Source organism: Xenopus laevis, chromosome 1L (genome assembly GCF_017654675.1).
Source record: "Xenopus laevis strain J_2021 chromosome 1L, Xenopus_laevis_v10.1, whole genome shotgun sequence".
Lineage (NCBI taxonomy): Eukaryota > Metazoa > Chordata > Amphibia > Anura > Pipidae > Xenopus > Xenopus laevis.
Genome location: NC_054371.1, coordinates 122,161,675 through 122,173,807, shown reverse-complemented (window position 1 = coordinate 122,173,807; position 12,133 = coordinate 122,161,675). Strand labels below are relative to the sequence as shown.

The window sequence follows — 12,133 nt, the reverse complement described above, 5'->3', positions numbered from 1 at the left end:
TGCATCTCCCTTGGAGAACTTTCTCTAAAGTTGGTCATACTACACGAGATTTGAATGCTAGTATGATCAAATGCTATTACCAAACACCAAAGATCACAGTTAAGAGAGGTTGGTTATTATATTTATATTATATTAAAAAAAGACTGCCCCCCACCAGAGTTTTTAAAATATGTAGTTGTGTGCTCTTTGCATGAATGACAGTGACAGATACGATACCCAAACCAAAAACTGGACTACCATGAAATGGTTTCTTTTCACCCGACCCAATAATCAGACAAAATCTCGTACTGGATGACCAAATATAAATAAGGCTGTAGGTTAGGAGCCAGTTCATTGCCAAATATTTTCTACAAATTGAAAAAAACTCTGATATCAAAAAAACAAAATGTCCATTAACAAAGGATTTTCGAGAGTTAAATAATATATGGACAATCGGCTTTGTGATACAATATAACACTGATGTTGTCTTTTCGCTTTACATCCCGCTTTCGTTATCCAATAAACAGAAAACAAAAAAATCACAACGTGAGCCATTGGCTCTTATGTTTAAATTCATATACATTTGTATAAATACAGGAAATTTTAAGAGAAACAAAAGACGTTAAAGTAGGAGCACAGTTTAAATAAAAGCAAAGACGCCAAATATATGCAAATTAATTACAATTGTAATTAGAAAATTATTATTAACAAACATTAGGCAGCAATATATAATTTAGGATAAAATCTTATTACATATGTAGAGCAAAAAATAAAATAAAAAGAGAACATGTAAACAAATAGCTCTGTGATGCTATACGCACAAAATGGAGAGTGGAAGCATTTCGGCTGTACAATAGTTGCTGGTAATGAAATCATATCCCATAAGGTACAGCTACAGAAGTGGCTTCATGTACATTCTGTTGTGTGTGGACATCTTTGAACACAAAACATGGATGATATTTACTCCATAAACATCTATTGCACACAATGAACATCAATGTATCCGGGATATTCAAATGTTCATATTTTATTCTTGATCAAAATATTGCAAATCTGTAAATAGGGGCACTATGTGAAGAAAAAAAAAAAAAGATTTATAGTACAACATTGAAATAGAACTTTATTTTTCGTGGTGATATTTACACAATGAGGTTAGTTTATAAAACTAAGCCATAATTTGCCGCAACTGGGAAGCTTTTATTTTCATGGGCAAAATGAATGTTAGACGTGCGCCACAAAAGCTGGTTAGTCTGCAGGTTATGCCATTCCGAAACAAAGGAATAAGCTAAGTCATGCAACGAGCTGCCCCGACTGCTATCATGCAACCACATCGCTGTAAATGAAAAGTAAAAGGAAACGTGTTAATGGCATGAGAACAGAAGCATGCGTATAAATAAAATAAATGAGGCTCAGAATCCAATTGCGGACAGGTCTGTGTAATGAATATACATGCTGCTTGTAATACTGATACACAATGGAAAACAAAACATGAATGACTATAATGCACTATAAATGAAGATGACTGCCAGCAGTTGCAGTTTTATTATTACCACAGCTAGGGTTACTTAAAAATTCAGGGATGCGTCTAATAAATGCATGGTGCAGTGCTGAACTGTAATCAGCGCAGTCCTTCTAGTTACGGCCCCCATACATGGGCCGATAAAAGTTGCCGACAGATCGAGTCAGCAGCTTACTGGCCCGTGTGTGGGGCCATCCGACGGGCTTCCAATCGGGGAAGTCGGCCAGCTCTCGATCGGGCAGGTTAAAAAATCCCGTTGGATCACGTCCGCATCTATGCAGTCCCGCGATCTGACCACCCTTATAGGATCCATTATGATCCGATCGTTGGGCCCTAGGACCCACAATCGGTTCAACCCGATATTGCCCACTTCAATGTGGGCGTATCGGGAACAGATCCGCTCGTTTGGCGATCTGTATGTCTATGGCCACCTACACGTCCTTGATTTACAAGTGGTCTGGTAACCCAAGCCACAGCTCTTCCATGGAGAATGGTGACAAGTGAAATGCTTGGCTTGTTAGTGCCCAATGAGCGACTAGGTGCCTCTTTGTGCACTAACATCCCGGTAAGCCAGGAATTCGGATTCAAAGAAAAGTGCTGATGCTGGGTGTTGCTGACGTTAAAAAGAAACTACAAGTGAAGCAAGGTTAGAAAGGGACATGTACACATGCGGATTCCTGTATTAGCTCTATTAGTCTATAGCAGAGGAACAATCATATCTTCTGTTGTTACCATTCATTTAAAAGTGGAACACATTATTGTTACAGAGCTATCATCTTGAAATATAGCTTTTATCCAGAATGTTTGGACCTGGGGTTTTCCACATGAGGGATCTTTCCATAATTTGGACCTCTATACATTTGAAGGCCTATTTATCAAAGGTCAGATTTGAGCGGTTTTAGAGGTTTTCAAAATTATGATTAAAACTACATTTATAAAAAGATCAGAATAAAAAAAGTGAAAAAGAAGCCAAAAATGAGATCAGTGCAGCTCCCATTGACTTCTATATGACTGTGACTTTTACTTAGCAAAGTTTTGTATTAAGAGGTTTTCTTGGTTTTTACATTTAGTGAATCTCATTTTCAGAGCTTTAAAAAAGAAAAAAACAACAAAAAAAACGGAAAACCACAAATTTTTTACAGATTCCTGGAAAAAAAAAATCTACATTTGATTATCAGTTGATGGGCTCTACTAAAAAATTGTTTAAACATTAAATAAACCCGCAATTTGAATTATCTGGTTAAAATGGAGTCTATGGCGATGGTCATTCCTTAAGTTTTCTTAATGGGTTTCCATATAACGGATCCCATACCTGTAATTTCACCTTTAACTCACACATATATACTTGATTTTGTCAAAGCGTTTTCCATGGCTAAAAGTAAATTTGAAAATCCTTGAGGAGCCATGGAACCATCTATCGATGACTCTCAAATATGAGAAACGAAAACTGGGAGAGTATTAGTGGACATTTAATAAAATGTCTATGCCTTTGTGTAATTTAAATACAGGAGTAGAATACCCATGTATAACTCATACATTCTTATCTTGGCACGACAGTTTCTTTTAGAAGAGGCCACAAGAAATTAGGCTTACCTAAGGATGGGCAGATTTAAGGTGGACCTTGGTCTACTGTCAGATATAACTTTTAACTTACAGCTATTTGGGTTCTGACATTTGTGTTAATGACACAGAAGGGTTCTGCTTTTTCTTGTGAAAACCAAGAATTTGTCTCATATTAGTCCCCATTTTAATGTATGGGATGTGCTTTGCACACAGAGGCAACTGAAGAAGTTTTCGGATGTAGACAGTCTCTTTTGTTATAATGTGGCAGTTATGTTGCAGAGTATCAGAAAACTTGTCTATTCCTGGCAATACAGATTAAAGGAACAGTAACAACAGCAAATTAATATATATGTTTTTTTACATGCAAATTCTGTATCTATTCATTCTGCATCTAAATGAACATTCTTCACAATATTTTAAATATAAAGCCAAATTTCAGATTGAATGCCTACCCCCATGGCTACAGAGCAGCTATATACATATATTATATAAACTGTCATAGTCCTTCTGAAGCAAACACACAATTTGTGGGGTAACAATACTTTTTTTAAATGCATAAAATACCCTTTTTTAGTGTTACTGGTCCTTTAATGAATTAACTGCTTCCCAGAGATTATTTAGTGTCAGTGAAAATTTTTTCCTAGCCCTATATGTCATCTAACAAGTACTTGTAGTATGGCCTGTGCACTCAGTATTCTTTTCTCCAGATTATGTTCTGATGGAAGATCACCTGTCTCTCCCAAAATTAGGGGAATTCTAAAAATCTTTCTGAAAATAATTATATGCAAAAGTACTGCAGTTGTTACATCACACTGAATTCATACAGTCATTACACCTCCAGTAGCTATGTAGTATTAAGTTCTGTCACAAGGTGGAGTATCTGTGGTTTCAGAAGCAACAAACTGAAGCAAATTGCAAAATCACAGCAAAAACGTCAGTATTCTGAGGGTTCCCTGCACGTCTCTATATTCTCAGAGCATTCATTAGCTTACATTGGAGGCTCTATTGCACGTATGCAGCTGCTATTGCAAAAACACAATACAGTAGATTACAGATATTTTAGATGGTCATGTAAATTCATCTCAACCCTAAAGGCACTACCAATACATACTTATAATAAGCAAAATGAAAAGTGACCATTACCTCATTCACACATTTTTATCTACAAAACCCAGCATTTTTTGTAGTTATTTTTAGAGGAAGAAAACGAATAAATAGGGAGAATATATGTCGGGTCTTTCTGCTGAACAAGTTATAATATATGTCTCCGCACTGGCCCGGGGTATCAGGCACCAACCAGAGACTGTATTTCACGAGCGATCCTCTTCCTGCTTCCTTATTTCCATGTGTCAGAATTAGGGTAGTGAAGAAAGAAAGTGAAAGAAGAGGATCTCTCTGTGGTGCTCACTGAAAACAACCCATGGCCAGTGCAGTTTTCTGCTAACAGGAGCACCAGCCTGGGGTATAAGGTAAGTGAATAAAATCATAAGAGAGGGCTAACATTTGGCACTTCCCAGTGATTTCAGCTTTCCTTCTTCATTAATTTAAAAAAAAAAAAAGTTTAAAAGTAAGGGTTGGATATGAAATTCTTACACAATAGTGAAGTAATGACATTTAGCATTTTTTGGGAGGGAATTGCCTTAGAATTGATTTTGTTGGCTTTTCTTAGGTTACCCATAAGCAGCAGCAATGAGAAGTAAAGGAGAAAAAAAAGCTTGTGTGTGCCTTGGGTATTCACAATTGAATTCAAGCACTTCTGGTGAGCTGTAAATCAGGGGAAGGCCTGTAAACCCAACCTAAGCTCAGTTTAGAACAGATAACATCCACTGCAATTCACAGCACTACTTCAGAAAAGAATAAATCTGTTAGAATTGTGCTAGGGGGCTCCCTGTTCCAGCCTAATAATCAAAGTTTGCTCTTACAACACACAAGACAATTAGCTGAAGCTATGCTATGACATCTATAGATGATTTATGTTTGCAATCTCCACCACTATGACCCATGCTTTGAACCTTGTACGAATCAATAAGTGCATGAGAACAGCCAATGGGGCCCAAATTATTATCAGTTTGTAAATTAGATTCAGTGCCAAACCCACGCCACCTAAATATTCTCGGTGCTCAGTATAGAAGGCACCTTCCCAAAAACCTATATAAATATTTACAGTTTCATTAAAGCTTATGCATGAGCATAAGCTCAAAAGAAACAGTAACTATTTTTATATCCAATTTATTACTCAAACAGAAACTGTCCCATGCAACCTCTAGCAAAAAACATTTGGTCTGCTAGAGGTAGAGTAAACTTGCTACACATAAAGGTAGAATCGTGGTGCTACCTTGATGTTAGGGTCATATGTCAGTGGTTCAATCTACCTTGCCTACGAGAAGTTGTATGTCAAGTAACAGACGAGGCTTGACATTTTTCAAGCACTGATATCATGGGAATTATATGAGCATGAGGCCCACGCACCTCCATGAGAAACTAATGATAAGCATACTCTGAGATCCAGGAGACGTATACTGGGTGTTGAACTGTGAAACCCTACCTTACAGGAACAGGTAAGAAATGTATCTGGAATTTTTTTTTACGAATCAAAATAGTCTCCCTTTTTTAAAGTTGCATTTGCTTACTACGGTCTCCAAAGTCTTGCAGCAAATAAAGCTGAAAAATAACCCAGCGTTGGGTGATATGTACATTTTCCTGCTTTCGGTCAAACTACTGATTATAATATACCTTTACACACATTCAGCAAGACATTTTTTCATGCAGGATATAGAGAAACAATGATAAAGTCCATTCTGCTGGAGTCTGACCACTGCATTAATGTGTACTGCTTGTGTAACACAGGTTATTGTGTAGACTTTCTGTCAAGAAGGCTGGTAATAGTTTTGTAAAAACAACTTGGCTGCATCTATATAAAGTATACCTGAAGTCCTTGTTTACATTCTGTCCATAAAAAACAGACATTTCTGGAGCCAATCAATGTCTCATTTTGCACAACAGATCAAACATATAGAAAAAGAAAAAACCTGCCCATATACTCACATTTACATACAATCACAATTATATTTATGTTTTTTTTAAAGTGACAATTCCTTTCCCTTTGCAGGGTGGATCTGATACAACTATGCACACATAGCATCAGGGGTGTGCAAGTCACAGCATTCCAGCTGCTTTGGATGTTAGACTCAGAGTATCTCCCAGCCAAAATAGAGATGGAGAGCATAATGTGGTGTAATTTATTGGCAAATTGCAAGCCATGTTTTTTGCATTTTGCACCCTGCACATATAATTCCCACAGGTCTCTGCACCTGCATTCAGCAGCGCTCTATTCATGAGAGGTGGGCATGGGAGCCTTGAGCTCACCTATACTGTGCTCTGCACCTCACACAAGATTATTTATCTGCAGCAAGGTGCAGAGTGCAGACAGATCTTGATCAGAAATGGTATTTGAATGAGTACTAAGAGTGTGCTTTTTTTTAGTCCCTCAGTGCTCTGGCGCTTTCATCCAGGGTCAAGGTAAATTTCCCCATCTGTTTTTAGAACTTCAATGCAGATTAATCAAATAGTAATTCTTACATCTATTTGTGGGTTAATAAAACATTTTTGGCACATTAAAAAAAAAAAAAAAAAATGAAAATAAACATCATAGAAAAGACTTGTGTGATTAGGATTTGTAGTAAAAATATAAGGAACAAATAAAAGCACACTGGTTACATTTCCTGAAATGCTGTCATGTGCAATATAAGGTCAAGATGAAGATTTCCCATGAGTCTCTTCTACCTCGCTGTAGCGGGTTGAACATGACCAGGGTAGGACCTTCTAGAACTTGTTGCTTGCCTTTGTCGTGCCAGAAATGACTGCCCAGAGCCCGTGCTAGCAAGTCTGTCTTCTGCTGCTTTTTTATGTAAGGTCATTCCCTGCAAATGAAGAAAACAACAACAATTGTGTGACAAAATTCTTGTGGTAAGTCGTAAACAAGAAGTGTTACTGGGAAACCTTGAACATTTCATTATTCATCCTACAGTTTGGCATAACAAGATGCTTCAATTTTTAACAAAAATCCTAAAATAACCCCATCTCAAAATAATGTTTAAGGTTAATCAATACACCTTCCCTAGGTTGTGGTAATAGAAAGCCTCTTGGCCTTAGCCCTCATCTAGCGGAACCTAAAAAAAAAAAAAAGTTAACATAATCAATGCTCTGACAAAGGGGTTCTTGGCCATGAAACGTCTCCTACATTGCACCTAGAGTCTGATTTGCTGTAATAGAGATCGAATGCAAGTTCTGCTCAGATGTGAAAGGCATAAGGGAATGTCCGAGGAAAATGATTGTCCCCACACACACGATGGACATTGTTCTTTTTTTCAACCCAACTTGACTATGTAAATTTATTGTGATTTACAGCAAAGATTTTGCTCAGTTCTTTATCACAGCTTTTGAGGTTATCTCTAGGAGTCCTTTTAAATGCAGACAAGAAACATGTTGAGCCATGAACACTGAGAAATTGTTGTCCGTTCATTAACCACACATGCAACAGGTTAAACGCTATATATATTACTTTATTCACCTCACAACATGAATAATATGAATGGAGCAATAATCAAACTAGAATAAGTGCCTTTGTAGTTTGGTGCAGACTGTGAATTCCAATAAATTACATAAATAAAGCCTTACACACTACATACATTAGTATTCAAGACAATGGCAGGTTTAAATATACATAATGTCATCTGTATAAAGGAACATATGTACAAGGGTTTGTACATTCCATCTGAGAACAAACTGCAACTTGTGACTAAGCCATCGGATAAGACAAATTTGGCATTAAATGTGTTGACCAGACATCCAAAGTTCATCTTTTTATTTGGTCAAAAATCTCCCATTCTTTATTCTTTAAGGGTCTAAAGAACTAAATATTCTCTGCATAGATTACATTGCTTTGAACAGCTAGTAATGCGTATCTTATCACGCACACACACACCACTCTTTCTAGATCTATTGCCAATTATAGATATGGGTGAGAGCTTATTTACCACTCTCCTGTGCTGAAGCATTCTCCAATGATGCCAAGAGCACAAGTTATTTATAATCATTAAGCAGGGCAATTGTGATGTACACCATGGAGGAATACCATAGACAAATAACATGACAGCAGCCAAGTGTAAATATTCTAGGCATATATTATTTAATACCCTCTTTGATCCTTGTTTGGAGATAAAACATCTTCCATTATAACACAATGTAGTATCGTCCCTCACAGAATGATCTGTGTTATAATAAAATATCATTATATTGACAGCGTAGACACCAATATCATTAAAGCATTTGAATTGAATTGATCATATTTCGGCATGGAAACAAGCACTTGAGTTTGTTGAAACACAACTATTTAGCAGAAACATGACTAGCATATCTCCTTATCATTCCAAACCAATCAGGTTTTAAGAAGAGACCCTTGCAAAGAAGAGCTGGTGGTTGGAATGTTTGAAATAGGTTCACCACCTACTACGGCGAGGAGGCTGACCCCGTGGTCTCCACCATGTTGCCTGTGGTCGTCTTAAACCTTTTAAGCCCCATCTAACTCCTGCACTTGAGGAATGTCCTGGATAACCAGAGTACCCTGCTGATGAAACTGCGGAGGATGTGTACGCAAATGGCTCTCCTCCTTTTCTGTCAGTGTTGTATAAAGTGTTTGCTGTGTCTGAATTAGAATCTGCTGGACACCTCCACCCATACACCTTCTTCTGTATATAATCCTGATGATCTCTCATAAATTTACTACGTTTCCTCTCCTCCAATTCCCTGGTAAACTCTTTCAGTCTCTTTTCCAGATCAGCCTTAAAAGAACTTAAATCAAAATGGGGTATCTGTGCCGCAACCTGTTCCACTTTCAACACCTCAACATATAAACCTATTAACTCTTTGTGGATTTGTTCTATACAGAGTATAATAAGATCAAGGGAGTATTTGTTACAGATACCCTCCCATTTATCACAAAATTCCCAGTCATCGCTAAATAATTTAGGCTTTAGTGGACTTCTCAGTCCCCTGGGGATGTGTTTAATCTTATAGTATTCTGTTAAGGTGATTGCATGTAACTCCAGCTCAGTCTTCTTTTTGTGAATACTTTCTAGTCTTTGGGGAATGGTTTTGCATAGTTCCAATGACAAAAAATCCCCTTTTCCCAAAAAGGGTGCAGTTATTCTAGATGCATCTAAATCGCTATATGAAAATAGCTTAGGGGTTTCCGCATCAGGTGCCTGTATTAAAAAGAACATTATCAAAATTCACTTTACAACTCGAGTCACAGAGCAGATAAAGGGTACAATCTGGTAACTCATATGTATACATACTACCAGTGTGAACTCTCAATTCAACATTTCCTAACAGTAACAATATAAATATTGTCATGAAAACTAACACAATGTTAAGCAATAAATTATATTTTTAAATAATCTGAAGAAAAAATTTATATATGTGTGATTGACCTCTTCCATCTGATATAAATATAGGGCGGAAGATACCATTCTGTAAAATGCTTCATTCTGTTTCATATATCAATGTTTTAGTGCCATATTGTTGCTGTGCAAATAAATAACTGACAGGCACAACTAGAGGCCATACAAGCATTAAAGGACCAGTAAATAACTTACAGAAACTCCACTTTCTGTCCTCTACAGAAAAGGCAACAGGGCGACCATCCATCCTGTAGCACTCGATTTCTCCTCCCTGGCTATTCACTGACAGCATGTCAATCCTTCTCCAGCTCTTCTTCAGCAGCAGTAGGAAGGCAATGTTCGGCGGGATCCCCGTGAGGTGCAGGAAGGTAGAGGGTGGCAGCGCTTCCATTACGACAGAGATCCATTTAAATCAGCAGAATGGAGCAGATGGTGCAGCGACAGCAGGCTGCTGCAGAAGGCGTGGGGACACTGGCAGGACACACGGTGACATCAGGGAGGGAGTCTGGGGACAAACAGCGCTGCTGGGGAGATGCGCAATCACACTGTATGGAGCAGTAAAGGGAGCCACGTTTCTCTGCAGAGCCTGCCTTCGGGGAAGTGAACCAGCGGTTGTGAATGGCAGGTCCCTGCCCAATGCCATCTGGCTGGGGATTGGAGAAACAAGGCTATCCTGGCACCAAGCAGGGGGTTCTGGGTTTCCCTTGTACCTGGAAGATATGCTGTCGGCCTGCTATCTTACAGTGGGGATAGGAACAATGACACTGTGGAGGCCCTCTGCCTAAATCAAGTGCAGTAGCTGAAGAGAAGCTTTACTTTGCTCATTATTGCCCCGAGTACGTTGGTAATACTGCTAAAGGAAGGTCGCTTAACGGCCTCTTGCCCCTGTATCTCCCGAGCCCAGATGCCCACTCTCTCCAAACCTCCATTCTGGCCTACACTCGCTGTACCGTGTGCACCCCGGAAGCCGGAAGAGAAGCGCATGGAGACAAAGGGGGTGCGTGAAGGCAAGGATCTTCTCCTTAGCTACCGCACTTGAAACATGGCTCCCTTTACTCCTCCATACAGTGTGATTGCGCGTCTCCCCAGCAGCCGTTTCTGTCCCCAGGCTCCCTCCCTGATGTCACCGTGTGTCCTGCCAGTGTCCCCCGCCTCCTGCAGCAGCATGCTGTCGCTGCACCGTCTGCTCCATTCTGCCAATTTAAATGGATCTCTGTCGTAATGGACACGCTGCAATTCTCGAGCTTCCTGCATCTCATGGGGAGCCCGCCGAACATCGCCTTTCTACTGCTGAAGAGCTGGAGAAGGAGAGCGACACGCTGTCAGTGAAAAGCAAGGGAGGAGAAATCGAGCGCCACAGGATGGATGGTCGCCATTTCTGTAGAGGACAGGAAGTAGAGTTTTTTAAGTTATTTCTTAATAAAGGTTTTGCCATTTTAAATTTTAATTTGTCTTGGTGTTTTTTTTTTCGTTGTATTAAAACAAATTTTTTTGTAAAAATTTTTGATGTTACTTGTCCTTTAAATGCCATCTTGGTAACCCAACAACAAAGGAACGGAGTATAGTTATAAAGTAGGAACCGAAAGAATGCGGCTGAAGTTTGTAACCTCTACTGACTTATGTATGAAGCAATGATTAGCATTTCATTAGAAGTCTGAAGACATGCTCCTTTATTGCTGGACATAGAAGCACTCAATTTCACATACCATCCCTCTTAGTCTGCTACACTGTTCAGCTACAAAATATGTATTAGGCTCTTTGCTTTACAGTCATCCCTTGTGTAAGATTGTATAGAACAAACACAGGAACCATTCTTACCATGTTGTACCATGCGCTCACAATTAATTTCTCTTCTTGATCTCTCTGTGTCTTTGTTTTCTCAAATTCTTTCTGAAATGGAGGGTATAGTATAAAAAAATAATTATAATAAAAGTCCCTGTAAAAATACACAGATACAACACAAATAAATGCACTGCTGGAGATCATGTGGTCGAGGCTATGTCTCCTTCTATGCAACAGAGGCATAACACCAGCAAGCGATACCCAGTCATTAACACTGACAACATATATATATTTAACAAAAAAAAAAAAGACACATTTTCTATATATTAACCCTGCAAATATATTTTCTTAACATGCCACTTCCCAGGAACAGGATTGCTACCTAGTTCACTTAAGTACCGGTCTGTTGACTTTGCCCCCCCCCCATACATAGCAGAATAAATTCTAACATACCTTGACCCTTCAATATATGTTGGAGTATGATGGAATTTGTAGTCCACCAACCAAAGGTTAAGCGACCAAAGGTTAAGAAACAGGGGCTTAAATACCAAGATTTACTTTATCTGGTAAACAACAAGAGACCTGCTTTATATTGCATGTTTATTCAGCTTGTGCTTCCTATTTGCTTTTGTGCAAAACAAACTCCTATGATTAGACTTATTTATCAAGCTTAGGTTGAACACTAGCTTTCTTAGGTTTAAAATCTAAGAAGCTGGGAAGGGGAGATCTTTAAATGAATGTTATGGCAATGTGCCTTCATATTTTTGAACTATTTAACAACTTATCCTGAAGGTTATTAAATGCAATTAAATATTTAAAGGGGAACTTC

The 12,133-nt window shown here is 38.5% G+C and overlaps 1 protein-coding gene across 9 annotated transcripts in view; it reads right to left on the bottom strand.

Moving 5' to 3' along the window:
• Positions 1–650: 650 nt before the first annotated feature.
• Positions 651–12,133, bottom strand: part of hook3.L (hook microtubule-tethering protein 3 L homeolog) — a 57,437-nt gene continuing 45,954 nt past the window's right edge. For 4 of the 9 annotated variants that reach the window (XM_041563041.1, XM_041563054.1, XM_018256841.2 and 1 more), the window contains 2 exons: positions 11,341–11,412; positions 6,968–9,324 (listed from right to left, as the gene is read on the bottom strand). In XM_041563041.1, coding sequence (XP_041418975.1) covers positions 8,560–9,324; positions 11,341–11,412 — 837 coding nt within the window. In that variant the 3' untranslated portion in view covers positions 6,968–8,559. Of the gene's footprint in view, positions 9,325–11,340; positions 11,413–12,133 lie in introns of all 9 variants that reach the window. The other 5 variants (XM_041563057.1, XM_018256858.2, XR_005961295.1 and 2 more) reach the window with 4 other exon arrangements.